The 12988-nt window shown below is 51.0% G+C and overlaps 1 protein-coding gene across 31 annotated transcripts in view; it reads right to left on the bottom strand.

Annotated features, from left to right (window-relative positions):
- MSI2 (musashi RNA binding protein 2) overlaps positions 1-12988 on the bottom strand; it is a 215424-nt gene that overhangs the window by 15935 nt on the left and 186501 nt on the right. For 6 of the 31 annotated variants that reach the window (XM_062615690.1, XM_062615691.1, XM_062615696.1 and 3 more), the window contains 2 exons: positions 9679-9702; positions 8582-8689 (listed from right to left, as the gene is read on the bottom strand). The exons of 2 other annotated variants lie outside the window; for them this stretch is intronic. In XM_062615690.1, the coding sequence (XP_062471674.1) occupies positions 8582-8689; positions 9679-9702 (132 nt within the window). Of the gene's footprint in view, positions 1-5037; positions 5178-7307; positions 7335-8581; positions 8690-9678; positions 9703-12988 lie in introns of all 31 variants that reach the window. 23 more of the 31 variants (XR_009964219.1, XM_062615692.1, XM_062615704.1 and 20 more) reach the window with 14 other exon arrangements.

Here is a 12988-nt window from a genome sequence, read left to right as displayed (position 1 = left end):
CCGAGGCCATGAGCTGCCTACCCCACAGCTCCTTGCACCCACCAGACAGGCATGGCCCAGCTCTGCTGCCCTCCCTGCCAGCAAGAGATGCTCATCAGTTGCCTTGCGACAAGCAAATAAAACAGGGACGTAACTAAACCATCCCATTAGTCATCTTCCTAACAGGTTTCTCTGTCAATTTAACTGGTTTTACAGTTAATTTAAAATCTGGCATGCTTTAATGTTTACATACTTCACACCAAGTGCTTGCGACGGTTTCCTTTCACTCTTCTTTGGTGCTCGACGGTTGTTAATGCACTGCATTGGAGCATCTGCAGCCAGCGCTGCTCACTGGAGAAGGCACCAGCACCAGCACTGCCCTGGGCTTTTCCTTGGGCAACACCAGGCAAGGGGGGATGAATGGAGAGAAGCCTGCACCAGGGAACTGCTGCCATTGTGCTTCTCTGGCTCTCAACTCGGATGCTCCCTGTTCCGCAGGACCTGACCCCGGCACGGTACCTGCTGCCTGTGCCTGCACGTTAAGCTCTAACACTTATTACCATCCATCCAAGTGGCAAACAAGGCTCAAGCTGTTGATGCTGTGCTAACGCAGACCTCGCTCTAATAATTCTTCTCTTTAAAATGAAGGAAGAGCCGAGCCAGGCGACGCCGGCGCTTTCACCTCGCACTGAGGAGCACGAAAGCTGCTGCTACTTTTACCACGGGCAGCCACATCCGCATTAATTGTTGACCACAGCCCGGACAGGTCTTTTATTAATATTAATGAGTAACAGGGAACAAAAGGCCCCTTTATTTTTAGCCTACTCTAATTGCGTAGTAATTACTCATCTACAAAACAAATGAGCCGAACTCCATTGCCATAGCAACAGAAACTCTGGCCTCCCACTGTACCGCATTAACTGGCTATCACTCCTGTTAATTTTAAATTGAAGCCTTTTGTACAATAACAGACAATAGAGGGGGGAAATTAAAACAAAAGCTGCTCTTTGCTTTGCTGCATATGTTAAGTTGCCGTAGCAGGAGGGCACTGCCCAGGGGGCACCTTCCCACTGCTGATGGACCCCCGGTGGGATGGATGGATGGATGGAAGGGGGCACAGAGGGGTTATCCTGGGAGCAGAAGAGAAATCCTGCCCACGACCCCCAGTGCTTTCTGTGCAATGATCTGCGGGAGAGTCTGCACCAGGTGCCTGCACAGAGAGAGGAGCTGGCGCTTCGAGCATCCCTGCTTGGCCAGACAGACATCAACAGCCACGGCTGAGCAGGGTGGAGCGAGGGGTCCTCAGTGGCATGAGCGGGTGGTAACACCCCACCCCAAGAGGAAAACCTGAGCTCACTGATGAGAAAACACCAAGAGAAGCTGCTGCCCACCACATGGTGCCTGGGGAGAGCTGGTGGCACCGGCTCTGCTGTCGGCACCTAACACCCCAGCTTCTGGCAAGGGAGGATTTGGGCACAGACACCTGAGACTCCCCATGGCACAAAGTGCTGGGCTCTTCACTGTCAGAAAACACCCTTAAAAAGACCCCGCTGTGTGAGTTTATTGTTTGCAAATAGCTCAAGTTTCTATACCTGCAGACCAATTCTGCATTCTCTGGCAACCACTAATCCACCGCGCTCAAGCTCAGTGCCAGATGCACGCTAACATCTGCTTCAAGGCAAAACTCCACTGCTTCTTTCTCTGTTTTCTATTTCAGAAAGGAGAGGGGGATAAAAAAATCACTGTAATTATGTATTAACTTTTAAAGCACCTGGGGAAAGAATCAGCATGAAAATACAATCGTACATCAGTAAAACGTGCGCCACGTCCCATTTAGTAATTGTTGCACTAATGGGGAGCAGCCTGCGAGTGCTGCCAGTCAAGTTACCCCTCAGCTCAGTCAATACTTTACATGTTTGGTGATTAAAATGTATGAGATATGCTCACGGACCCGAGTATCTCATTGCACTGCAGAGCTCATGCTGAAGGTCCCCGTTTCAAACTTTACAATGACTCGTCTGCATCTCCCATGGAACAAAGTCTGATTACAGCAGCCAAGAGCTCCAACCCTCCACTTCCACTGGGTGAAAGGGGATGGAACACTGATAACTGCCCGCTGCAGGGCTTTGCAGGGCTGGAGCACGACTGCCCAGTGGTTGGCGTGGTCCAGAGCAGCAGCAACCCAGTCCCTGAATGGGCAATGAGCCTGCACAAGGCAGCATCCACGCCATTACCACTTCCCATGTGCCAAGAGCAGCAGCAGGGACACAGGGATGAGCTCAGATGAGGAGTGGTTTCCCATTGAAAATAATTCTCCTGATTGAAAAGACTATTAAAAGTTAGCTGCTAAATTCGTTCAAGATTAACTTCCACTGTACTTAAGCCTTGCACTTCAGAGGGGGTCACTAATTGCCCTGGAGATGATTTAGCAAGTGCACAAGGTTTTCTATTACAAAATTATCGATTAAAGCTGATGCATTTTAACCACATTAGACTTCAGCCAGGAGCCCTGTGAACCAACTGCTGCTGTGGTCAAGGCCTAACAGCAGCAGGGCCCAGTTGTTTTAGATGCACTGAATCTTCTCCTTGGCACTGTAGGATGTGGGATTCCCACCTTGGAACAGCATAGCGCTGCTGTACCAACCCAAAATGACTCCCTCTCTTTATTTGGGATAATAGTCAGAAAAGTAACTATAATGCCTACAGAAAAGAGCATATTGCCCAGAATGAGGCCAAAACCAAGCAAAGAAATGCAGCGTGGCCTCCTCTAGAGCCACGCCACACTAAGCAGAGATGCACGGTGTATTCACATTGCTGTGATTTCTCTTTAACACACAACACTGCCCCTGTGCCCATTCCTCACCAAAGCCCACCATGGCACGGGGTCCCCTCATCTCTCCAGGCCCCCTGCAATGCTCCCCAGAGCCTCTGCTATGAAGATAAGCAAAGGATAACATGCGATGCAGCCATTAATTTCCCGATGCATCAGCTGCCAGGCTCTGTCACACAATTACCGGCGGTTCCAGTGGAGTGAGAAATTCCAGCCCGCTTGCTGCTCCCAAGTGGTCCACTTGTTAGGTTCTGGCTTTTGAGATTACACAGCTTGCCTTAAACTTTATGTACTTTTATATAGGACAATAAAAGAGGGAGAGCAGCTCCATCAGAGCCGCTGTGCCACAAGGGAGCCCTATCAACGGGCCGTATAAATCCCAAATTGGTTCACCGCCGGCTCTTTGAAATGCTCCTTAGGACATTTCTGAGCTGGTGCTGGCTCCTCTCCCTCCGCACACGCAGACCAACCGTTGTCCCACTTTTTATGGCCGTAATTTGCCAACACTATGGGTGCCTAATGACAAGATTAGATTTTTAGAGCCCCTTCTTTAAGTGTAAGACAAGGCTTCCTAAGCCCCATGCAATTTGTCGCTCTGCTGACTTTCAGATACACTCCTCACTTCATCATATGCCTGGTGCATTAAACAGTGGGTCCCCCGTCTCCTTGGCAGATTGAGATCTGAGGGTGAAATTATTCCCCCCCCCGATGCACAAGTGTCTCAGCTCCCTGGCAGCACTAAGGAAAGCAATAGGGGAGGCTCAGATTGCCTCGCGCAGGCTTGCATCGCGTCAGCCCCATCCGCGGTTGTTTGCTTGATTTACTTTATGTTCTATTAGAGGTAAGGAGCGGATACAAATCCTTAATTACATTTTGAAAGCCCATTCTGGATATTTTATCTCCTCTGCAAGCGCTTGCTGGAATACGTGCACTAAAGCCTGCCTTGATACCCCCAGCGGAGCGGGAAGACGCTCCAGCTCAGCACATCTGGATTGCGGGGAGGAGGGAAGGTGTGACCATGCCAGACAGTATCTTTTCTACTCCCAGCAGGATGCTTTCTGTCAAGCAACAAACCAAACAAATAATCCAAAGCCTAATGCAGGATCTCAATTACCAGCTGCTAAATTTACAGGCTGCAGCTTCGTCTGTGCAAGAAGTTTAGCACAGAAACCGGGGCACAGGAAGCAAAGACGCGTGCTGGCTCGATGGCAGAGACGATGGACTTGCCTCGACCTCCTCAAGCTGCTATTCATGAAATGCTAACTCTTCATTTCAAAACACTCCTCAAGCTGGGTGACATGGCAATGAGTACGACCCATCACTCGCTCAGAGTCTTGGCTGCATAACAACCCTGGAGGTTTGTGACCTAAACCCAATGGCTTCATGTCTCAGGACAGTCTGTGGGAAGCTGCTTCACACACACACTATCACTTAGATACCCAAATGGAGTGATCTGCGTTGGGCACATCCGGTCTACGACTGCCAACGAATGATTCTATGGGCTAATATGGACGAGTAAGAGGCTGATGAAGAGACCATGATTGTAAAATGACTTAAAAAATATCTCAGGTTCTTTTTTAATACAAAATAAAAAGAAGAGAATATCGTTATAGTCAGTGTTTTAATTCCTAGGGGGGGTAATTTGAAAAAAAAGAGGCAATTTTCCTATCAACATAAGAGCATGTGCGGGTTCTTGTGCTGTGCAGAGGGTGTAGGTTACCTACAGCCAGCTTCAATTTAAACTTCCAGATAATGGGATTTAACAAATAGGGCACTATGGATCCAAGCCATCAGCAGCTCTCTGCTGTATTGATAGTCCTACGCTTTCAATCAGACCAAGGCTATGCTTTTATCTGCCACGCTAGTTCACGTTGATGATACCTATAATATCAACTCAACAATGCATGTTCTACAACTACATCTACTGCTACCAGTACGACTACTACAGTGCATGCATTTAGTTCAGTCCCACAGATACATACACTCTAAGAACAGGCAAGGGGAGATGTGAAATGTTTTACGGGACGACAAGTGTTTTTGTTTTTTAAGTAAGGGAAATTAATAAAAACATCAAAAGAAAGAAAGTGTACAAAAAAATAGAGACATTTCTCAAGAGTTGGTATGAGTCGTTTCTGGAACCGTTTCGTCCGAACAAGCAAAAAACATGCAACCAGCTGCTACTAACAAGAAGCTGGACACTGAGAGAGGATTAATAGGTGTGGACAAACCTTCCCGCTGAGAGCGCTCAGAAGAGTGTTTGAGAGGAGGTGTGCACGTCCGAGTGTAAGAGAGGCCGGAAAGTATGCCTCAGAGACACCCTCTCTCACAGCAGCCCCAACCAAGCAAGAGAGAAAACAACAAAACATAACTGCTCACACTCACCATCAAGGTCAGTAGCTCACGTTACGAGATTTGTTATAGCTGGCAAGTATAAAGTACAGTAAGGGGTTGTCAGGGCGCAGGGCTCAAAGGCAGCGCTGGCAAGCCGGGGACTGGCGCCCAAAATCCAGATGTGCCAGGGGTTGGGGTAGGGGGGAGCAGCTCTTGGTGCCGTGGCACCGCCTCGGCCCACCTCTGTGTGCCACCAGCCCTCTCGGCGGGCAAAGTGTGCCCATGGGAGCCTGTGCTGCTCCTCCTGGTGCCAAGCAGTGGGAATTGGGCTGGATTATGGATGGCCTTATGGGTTTTGTCTCCAGTCCCCAGGGAGGAATAGCTGGTGGCAACAGGTTGGGAACTGGAAAAATCTCAGACTTGTCAATGAACCGCAGAGGGAGGAAGGAAAAACCTCTCCTGGCAAATTTTCCTTGTCTCGCTCTCCTGCCAGATGAATCCCTCCCATGTCAAATGCATGTCAAATGCATGTCAAAAATGCGTGTGCCCCCCCCATGACTGCATTTCTTTACAAGACAAGAATGTTTTAGACGTAAACCATGTCAGGTGAATGCAAACGAAACGTGACACTGATAGTGAAGTTGTTTAGGAGGAGTTTGCACATTCGGGCTTTCAACTTTGCTCATTTTCCACGGCTCAGGTCCCAATTCATTAAAAAAAAATACAAGAATGGATGAGGTTGTCACAAGGAGCCGAGGGATTCGGCAGCACAAGCCCACCCGGCGGGAATGGATGTGGCCAGAGCCCTCTGTGTGCTCCAGGGACCTCAGCTCTCGCCCTGTCACTGGGATGTCGACTGAGGGTATGATTTACAAGAAGCATCGCTGCGTTCACCCTGCCAGCACGTGAGCAGCTTGGCTACACCTGAATTTATGAGTGGCACTGAGCACGAGCAAGGGGAAATGTCCCTTTCTGCTGGCTGCAGCAGGGAGCTGCTGTGATAGAGCAAAGAACTTGCTCATCTAGCACGGTAAGCTGGTGACTGCATCCTCACATGCTGCGCTGGGAAAAGAAGGGGTGAGGGCAGGGAAGATGCCCCCATGCAGGTAACTGCCCCTGGGTGGGCTCCTTTCGCTGGATGGCTTCCTAAGAGGAGGAATAACACCCCAGGGAGAAACTAAGGTGGTCAGTGCCCACCGTGCTGGCAGTGACACCGAGAAGGTGGGGAAGAGGCAGCAGGATGGGGCCAGAGAGCAGAGGAGGTCAATTTGGAGTGAGCTGATGGGGCTGGAGTGCTGCAAAGAAGGGGCAGCAGCAATGGGGACCTCTCAGCAAAGCACTGCCCAGTGAGCAGAGGGGTGGTGGGATGCTCTTGCCTGGATGTTTTCCAGCTCTCTTCCATGTCCTGGCAGAAAGGAGCCAGTATGGGCCAGCTGTGCTTTCGGATCAGGCACACGTGAAGGAGGGCTGTGCAAATTTGCAAAGGAAAAAGAAACCCAAGAAAAAGAAGGAAAAACCCCAACCATTTTTCTTGTAATGAATCGGGCCCATACACTGCAGCACAAGATCGATTGCTCTCGACTGCTCCTGAATACAATTCACTACCATTGCTGGATGGAAGTGGCGAACCCAGGATGTCCCTTCCAAAAACTGGCTTTGGATGGAGATGACTCTATGTGACACATCACTGCTCCCAGGGCACGTTCCGCTGCCAATGTGAACCAGGCCAGGGACAAACCCATCTTCCTCCTTGAGATCTCAGGGCTGGGGACGGGATGGGGGCTCATTTTGATTCAGTTTTGACAGTTTAGTGCACACAGGCAATTTTGAGGCTTGAAAGGACGCTTCCAAACACCATACTGCTCTTTAAACTTGCCAGAAAGGGTGCTGTTAATTTAGGGTTAGGTTTAGTTTCGTATCGCAAGTTCAAATGAAAAAAAGAACAAAAACCGAAGAGAAACCAAACCAAAACCAGGAAACCCAACAGAAGGAAAACCAAAAGACACTCAAATTAAAGACAAATGATTTTCAGGCACAGAATTGATCAATGCTCAGTTCAGTTGTAATGGGCACCAAAAGCACTCCGATTAAAAAGAAAAGGAATAACCATCAGGGAAGCAACGTTAATCCAGCCAAACCCTCTGTGCCTCGCTAAGGGGCAACTCACCAGCTCTGTTTGCACGTAAAACAAAACCTGAAGGGCAAAACATGGGGAAGAGGCAGAAACGATGAAGTCTGTTTTCCTGAAATCGCAGGGAAAATCAATCTCATTTTGGCTTTGTTTTCTTTGCGTTTGGTTTCTGCTCCCCTCCACGAAGGGGCAGAAGGAGAAGCCGGGAGATGGGGAATGCCCACAACCAGTCTGGCAAGTCACCCCTTAGGCGCTCTCTACATGCCACAAGATGAAACTGGTACAGATAATCCTTTGTAGCCTGCAAGCAGTGCCAGTTTGCATGGAACGGAGTTCTCCTGGTGTCTTTCTTTGGCCTCCACGGCATCAGGCTCGCACTCGAGACACACCTGCGCCCTCCTCGCAACCCCTCCTGCAGCGGGTCGGTCGGGTCTTTTCGGGAAGAGCCGGGTTTATCCACCGGGAATGCCGGAAAAGCCTCCGAGGAGCCCCCGCTGCAGGGCTGTGCCATGAGTGAGCTGCAGAGCCCCTGCCAGAGCCACGAGCCGGGCACGCCTGAGCTGAGGCCGGCAGCTCACTGATGGCTGCGTTGAACACTTCATCACCTGAGCAAAGCGCTAGAATTCACTTGTTGAGCTGAATTTCAAACCTAAGGTCGTAAATTGGCAACCATTTATTTATTTCCCTTAAAGGGAAAAAAATAAAGGTTTTCAGAAGGGCAGGAAGGAAAGCTTTGATGCTCCTCGTGAAGGCAGGCTGGCTTTGAACACACGGGTGGCCAATGCCAGCCACTGTGATCGCCCCGTGCCAGGACAAGGCATTGTCCCCAGGGGGACATGGACCCCTCACATTGGCCATGGTGGAGGAGGCAAGAGAGGCTCTGGGCACGGCCGGAGCACCCAGTGCCACTGCCACCACCACCTCAACCCAGCACCAGCTTTCCATGAGGAGCCAAAGCTTTTCTTCAAACCCACAAATTAATCTCTTTTTTTTGGGGGGGTGGGGGGGGGTCTTTTATAACCTCGAATTTAAACCAAAGAAACAAAGAAACCAACGTAATAAAGGAATAAAGAAAGAAACAAATCAGAATATCTACCCTGGGTTTGGCAGTTCTTACGCCAATCTCCTGCAAGGTGCTCCATGGCCTCTGCTTGTAGTTTGGGGTTGGATTGGGGTCGATTTGATTTAGTGCTTTTCTATGATTTTTAGTTTCTGATCGTTTGTTTTCAGGTCCCCGGGATAAGTGTGAGGAAGAAATCAGAGAAATGATGGAGAGCTGCAGCCACACAGAATACCGACAGAGCTTTTACCTGACCCTGCACTCTGAGGGTTTGCTCTTCCACGGGCCCCCCTACCTGATCCTCTTGCTGCCGCCACGGCTGCCGCTGCTACTGGTCCATAGGCCGCTGCCGGAAAACCTGGCCGTGGAGAGAAGGAGAAGGGTAAAGACAGAAGCCAGCGGGTACCGCGAGTCAGCGTGGGGCATGGTTGCCATCCCGGCTCTCCATGCCACCAATGGAGCCATCGCCACGTGCCCACTGCCAGTGGTCCCTGCTGGCACAAAGGTGGCCCAAATCCCCTTGGCAGAGAGGAATGTGTTGGCCGTGCCTGGCCACGGCACACCGCTTACATCCCTGGGCTCTCGAGCGGCTGGGGTCAGACCGCTTCCCAAAACGACAGGGAACTCTCCTCTTTGCTTATTTGCAAGTGATAATAACATGCTGATCTCCAGACAGAGCACTAATGGAAAATACGAGGAGGCCCTCATGGCGAGATCACAGATTTGCTGGGATCAAGCAGAAAAGGAATCACTGGAATGTAATTTAAAACAGAAAAGAGAGAAAGGGAAAAGCTCTTGAAAGCAAAACAGCCGCCGATCAAGGAGCTCTAAGACACCCCTGCTACAGGGGCCCGAGCCCTGACACAGGAATGAACTGCTGCTGGCAAGAGTGCAGGTTTAGGTTCTTTACTTCATTAATACCCAAAGGTCTGCCGGAGGCTCTGACTTCAAACGTGGGTATTTTAGGAGGGCAGTAAGGTCCAGTGACCAGCAAGAACCCCAAACCCCCCTTGCTGCATCACAACCAAACCCTCGGTGGTTCCTGGTCTCTGGGGAGCTCCGACTGCTCCCAACAGGAGAACCCTGGGGGTAGTGACCACCGTGGACCTGCCTCTTGAGAGGGCTCCGGGGCTTTGATCACAGCTGCTTTGCGATGCTGCAGGACCACAGAGGAACAACTGAGGCGACAGAAGAGAGAAGCCCCAGAGACACAAGCAGACTACAAGCCCCACTGCCTCTAGCACTATCACCTCAGCTACTGGCAATCTACCAGGAGGAAAGGAGCAGAGAACAACTAGGCTACAGCGACTTGAAGCTACTGAAAACAGCAATTAAAACCAGACATACTTGCATTTAAATATGGTAATAGGGCTGCAGGGGGAAAGAAAACAGTAGAGGTAAATGTAGGCTCTGCTACCCCTGGCTGCTGTTCCCTGTGAGCAGAGCCCATGAAACACAGAGCAAATCCCGTCCCTTCATGTCAGTGGGAATCTGTTTGGTTTTATGATGTGTGGAGTGGGATGCAGGAGGAAGAGCATCCAGATAGGGGACTATTATAACCAAATACCCAAGTGCTAAACTCCTCCTTGCTGGTGACAGAGCCACCAACCCTGGCTGGGACCCCCAACATACATTTAGGGCTAGAGCTGTGATACACTGGAGTGAGAAGACTTCAGTGGTAGAGTCAAACCAACCTCCAAACAGCAGGAAAGCATCTGCAGGACAAGGGCTGAGGCTCTGGGTCTTTGTTTCCATGCGGAGCCATGCCCAGGCCAAGCCCCAGCCCTCCTGCTGTGGGTAAGGCAGGAGCAGAGCTGGCACCATCCCCACAGCCTCTCCTCCTGCCCATGTCCCAGGGGCAGTGTCCTCAGCGTTCCCATGGCACATCCAGGACCAGCTGGCCACCAGCAAATCGCATTTGGAGACTCCAGGGGCTCCCTAAACCGTCACTAAGGGATCAGAGGAGCTGCGGATTTTCCATGGAATAAAACGCCCCTGCCAAAACCAATCAAATCCCCTTCGAATCACCCAGCATCCCCCGCAAACAGCATAAAAAGAGGGGCTGGAAAGTTTGTTTCTCTTGTTCGAGTGCCAGGGACGCTCAGGATCTCTTTGAAATGCAGGACAAAAAGTTTTGCCATGCAAAAGAATGATGAAATAACAAGGGTGGAGAAGGCACTCAACAGAAAGAGCCCGAACAAAGGCTCTGTTAGCGCATTCCAGGGGACAGATGTGTGAAAAATTAATCCCTCCACCCCAAAGAAAGCCATTATCCCGGTTCTGAGATAAAAGCATCTCTGCGACATGGCATTCCAAACAACTCAAGTGTGATGGGCTGCTTGTGCTCTGCCCGGGACCGCTGCACTTGGCAGCAGGGCAGAGCCACAGCGGGAGATGGAACCAGGATTGATTATCATTGGCAAGACCTGCTCACCAATACAGACTCCCAGGCTGGCTCCATCACTGGAGGACCCCGAAATCAATCCAAGGTCCTGTAAGTAAGCAATGCCCACCACTGGAATGACGTTTGCCAGGCCCTGCATTGATCAGCTCCTTTGCACTAATGCTGCTCACGACTGTGCTGTTTGCTCCTGAACCTCACAGCAGAGATCAGCAGCTGACGCTGTCCCCACGTCGCAAACGGGATCAAACCAGGCACAAAGCAGCACAAGGACCTGAGAAAGCCGTCTGCAGGCAGGCAGGGATGCTCACAGGTTCTGGTCTCAAGCTCCAGCACTAATCTCTCTAATTCCCCTCGTACCAGCCCCAGGGCCCTGTTTAAGCACTTTGGTCACGCTGGATTATTGCCTCCCATTGTTTATAAACTTCCACACCAGCAAAGACTTCAAAGGATGGCACCACAGCGACAGCACAATTAGCACCGAACCTGTTCTGTGTACTCCTAGAGCTCCTGTCTCTACCCCACTTCTGCCTGTGCTCATCCCAGAGCTGAGCTATCTGCAGCTCTTTAACGAAGAGGAAAGCATTAGCAAGCCCTTTTGCTGGTCGCCAGCCCCCAGAAGGAACCTGCTTGCCCACAGAACCTATTTCTGCCCCCCCCAGACCACACTGATGCTTGGGCAAGGCTGTGTGCCTGCACAGTGCCCTCCCCTGGCCCCCGGCTCGCTGAAGTCAACTGAGAAATCAAAAGCAGAGATCAATTCCTTCGGTGCCTGTTTAAAGCACTCCAATTCCTGCTGAAATGATCCCTGTCCTTTGTGCATCCGCTGCTTACAACTGCCTAGGGACAGCCAGGTACCAAAGCTGCTCAACAGGACAAAAGTGCCCACCTTGGGCATTGCAGTTAGAAGATATCTTACACTAAAAGTATTGCAATGGGCTCGCACGCTGTCCAGGGAAGCCCTGAGGATTCACACCGGTTCCATGCTCTCGCATTGCTCCCAATGAGCTGGAGCCGGTGTTTGGAGTTCCATTTTTCACAGATAAACTCTGCTGCTCCCTGCACCAACAGTTCCACTGTAACTACTGAGGCAGCTTTGTGCCAGGGAAGACGGACACAGCTGCTTTCGGTGCTTTGCCCTACGGAGACAGATTTAGTCAATGGCTGCCTGCAAGCAACTGCTCTCCCCAAGGCACAAGAGCCTGCAGGAGTGGGACTGAGGGGCAGCCCAGAGCAGGGCTGGATGTGGGCCGGCTGCTCAGTCCTGCGCTTGGCATTACCCAGGAGACACCACCAGGAGCCTGGGATTTCGTGGATTTTCCAAGGCTTTGTGAACAGATCCGGTGGGAGCCACAGTGCCCGAGGAGGGACCTCCAGGGGATCACGGGCTCCGGGGGAAGGACACGCTCCCTCCTGCTCCATATCCTGCTCCAGTGGGACTGCTTCCTTCCCAAACCACTGATTTCTCCTTTACCCCAGCCTGAAGCTGGCTCCGAGGCCACCAGGAGCAACTGGAAACCCCTTACTCCAGGCACGCTGCCAGGACTCGGGTGCAGCCCTGGCTTTCCCTATGAGCAATCACTGACTCCTTCAGACCTGCTCTACTGAGCCCCTGAAGACCCCAAATGTCTTGCACCCCCCAAAGGACACAAGTCCCCGTCCTCTACAAACAGCCAGACCATAGGAATCAAACCAAAAAGTAGCCACAAAGATCACAAAATTAGCTCTTAGGTCAAAAAACATCATGCAAAGACTTTGCTTGTAATGGCTAAAGCACTTGGGGCACACAAGGGCATCTGTTCATACCCCAGCAATAAGCACAGGGATTTAAACCAAGAATAAAACCAGCAGCTGAGATACTCCAGTCACCACCAGACTTCAGAAAACAACCCCAATGATGGGACACGCATGGAGAATAACAGAAAGGGCCCCATAAAACTGTGCCCCACAAGCAGGATCCTCTCTCTATGTTCATGGAGTGCTTGCAGTATCCTCCCTGTGGGGGTTTTGGGGGGCCCTATGCACACGGGATGGAGCTCTGAGGCTGTACCCGTCCCAAACCACTTGGCCCCACTGGTGCTCCCCAGTGGGCTGATCCGAACACCCATCACTTAGGAGGTTCACTGGATCTCCCAGGGGCAAAGGAATATAAAATCACCTGCAGGTTGAGTGGGAAAAGGAGAGGGGGAAACGGATCCCCTCTTTTCAAACACGGTTACCAGCGGCTTTGATCAGCACCGAAAAGCTTTGCGAGGC

Source organism: Pezoporus occidentalis, unplaced genomic scaffold (assembly GCF_034315485.1).
Source record: "Pezoporus occidentalis ecotype Australia unplaced genomic scaffold, CSIRO_AGI_Poc_V1 ctg183, whole genome shotgun sequence".
Lineage (NCBI taxonomy): Eukaryota > Metazoa > Chordata > Aves > Psittaciformes > Psittacidae > Pezoporus > Pezoporus occidentalis.
This window is presented reverse-complemented; position numbering and strand designations above follow the sequence as displayed.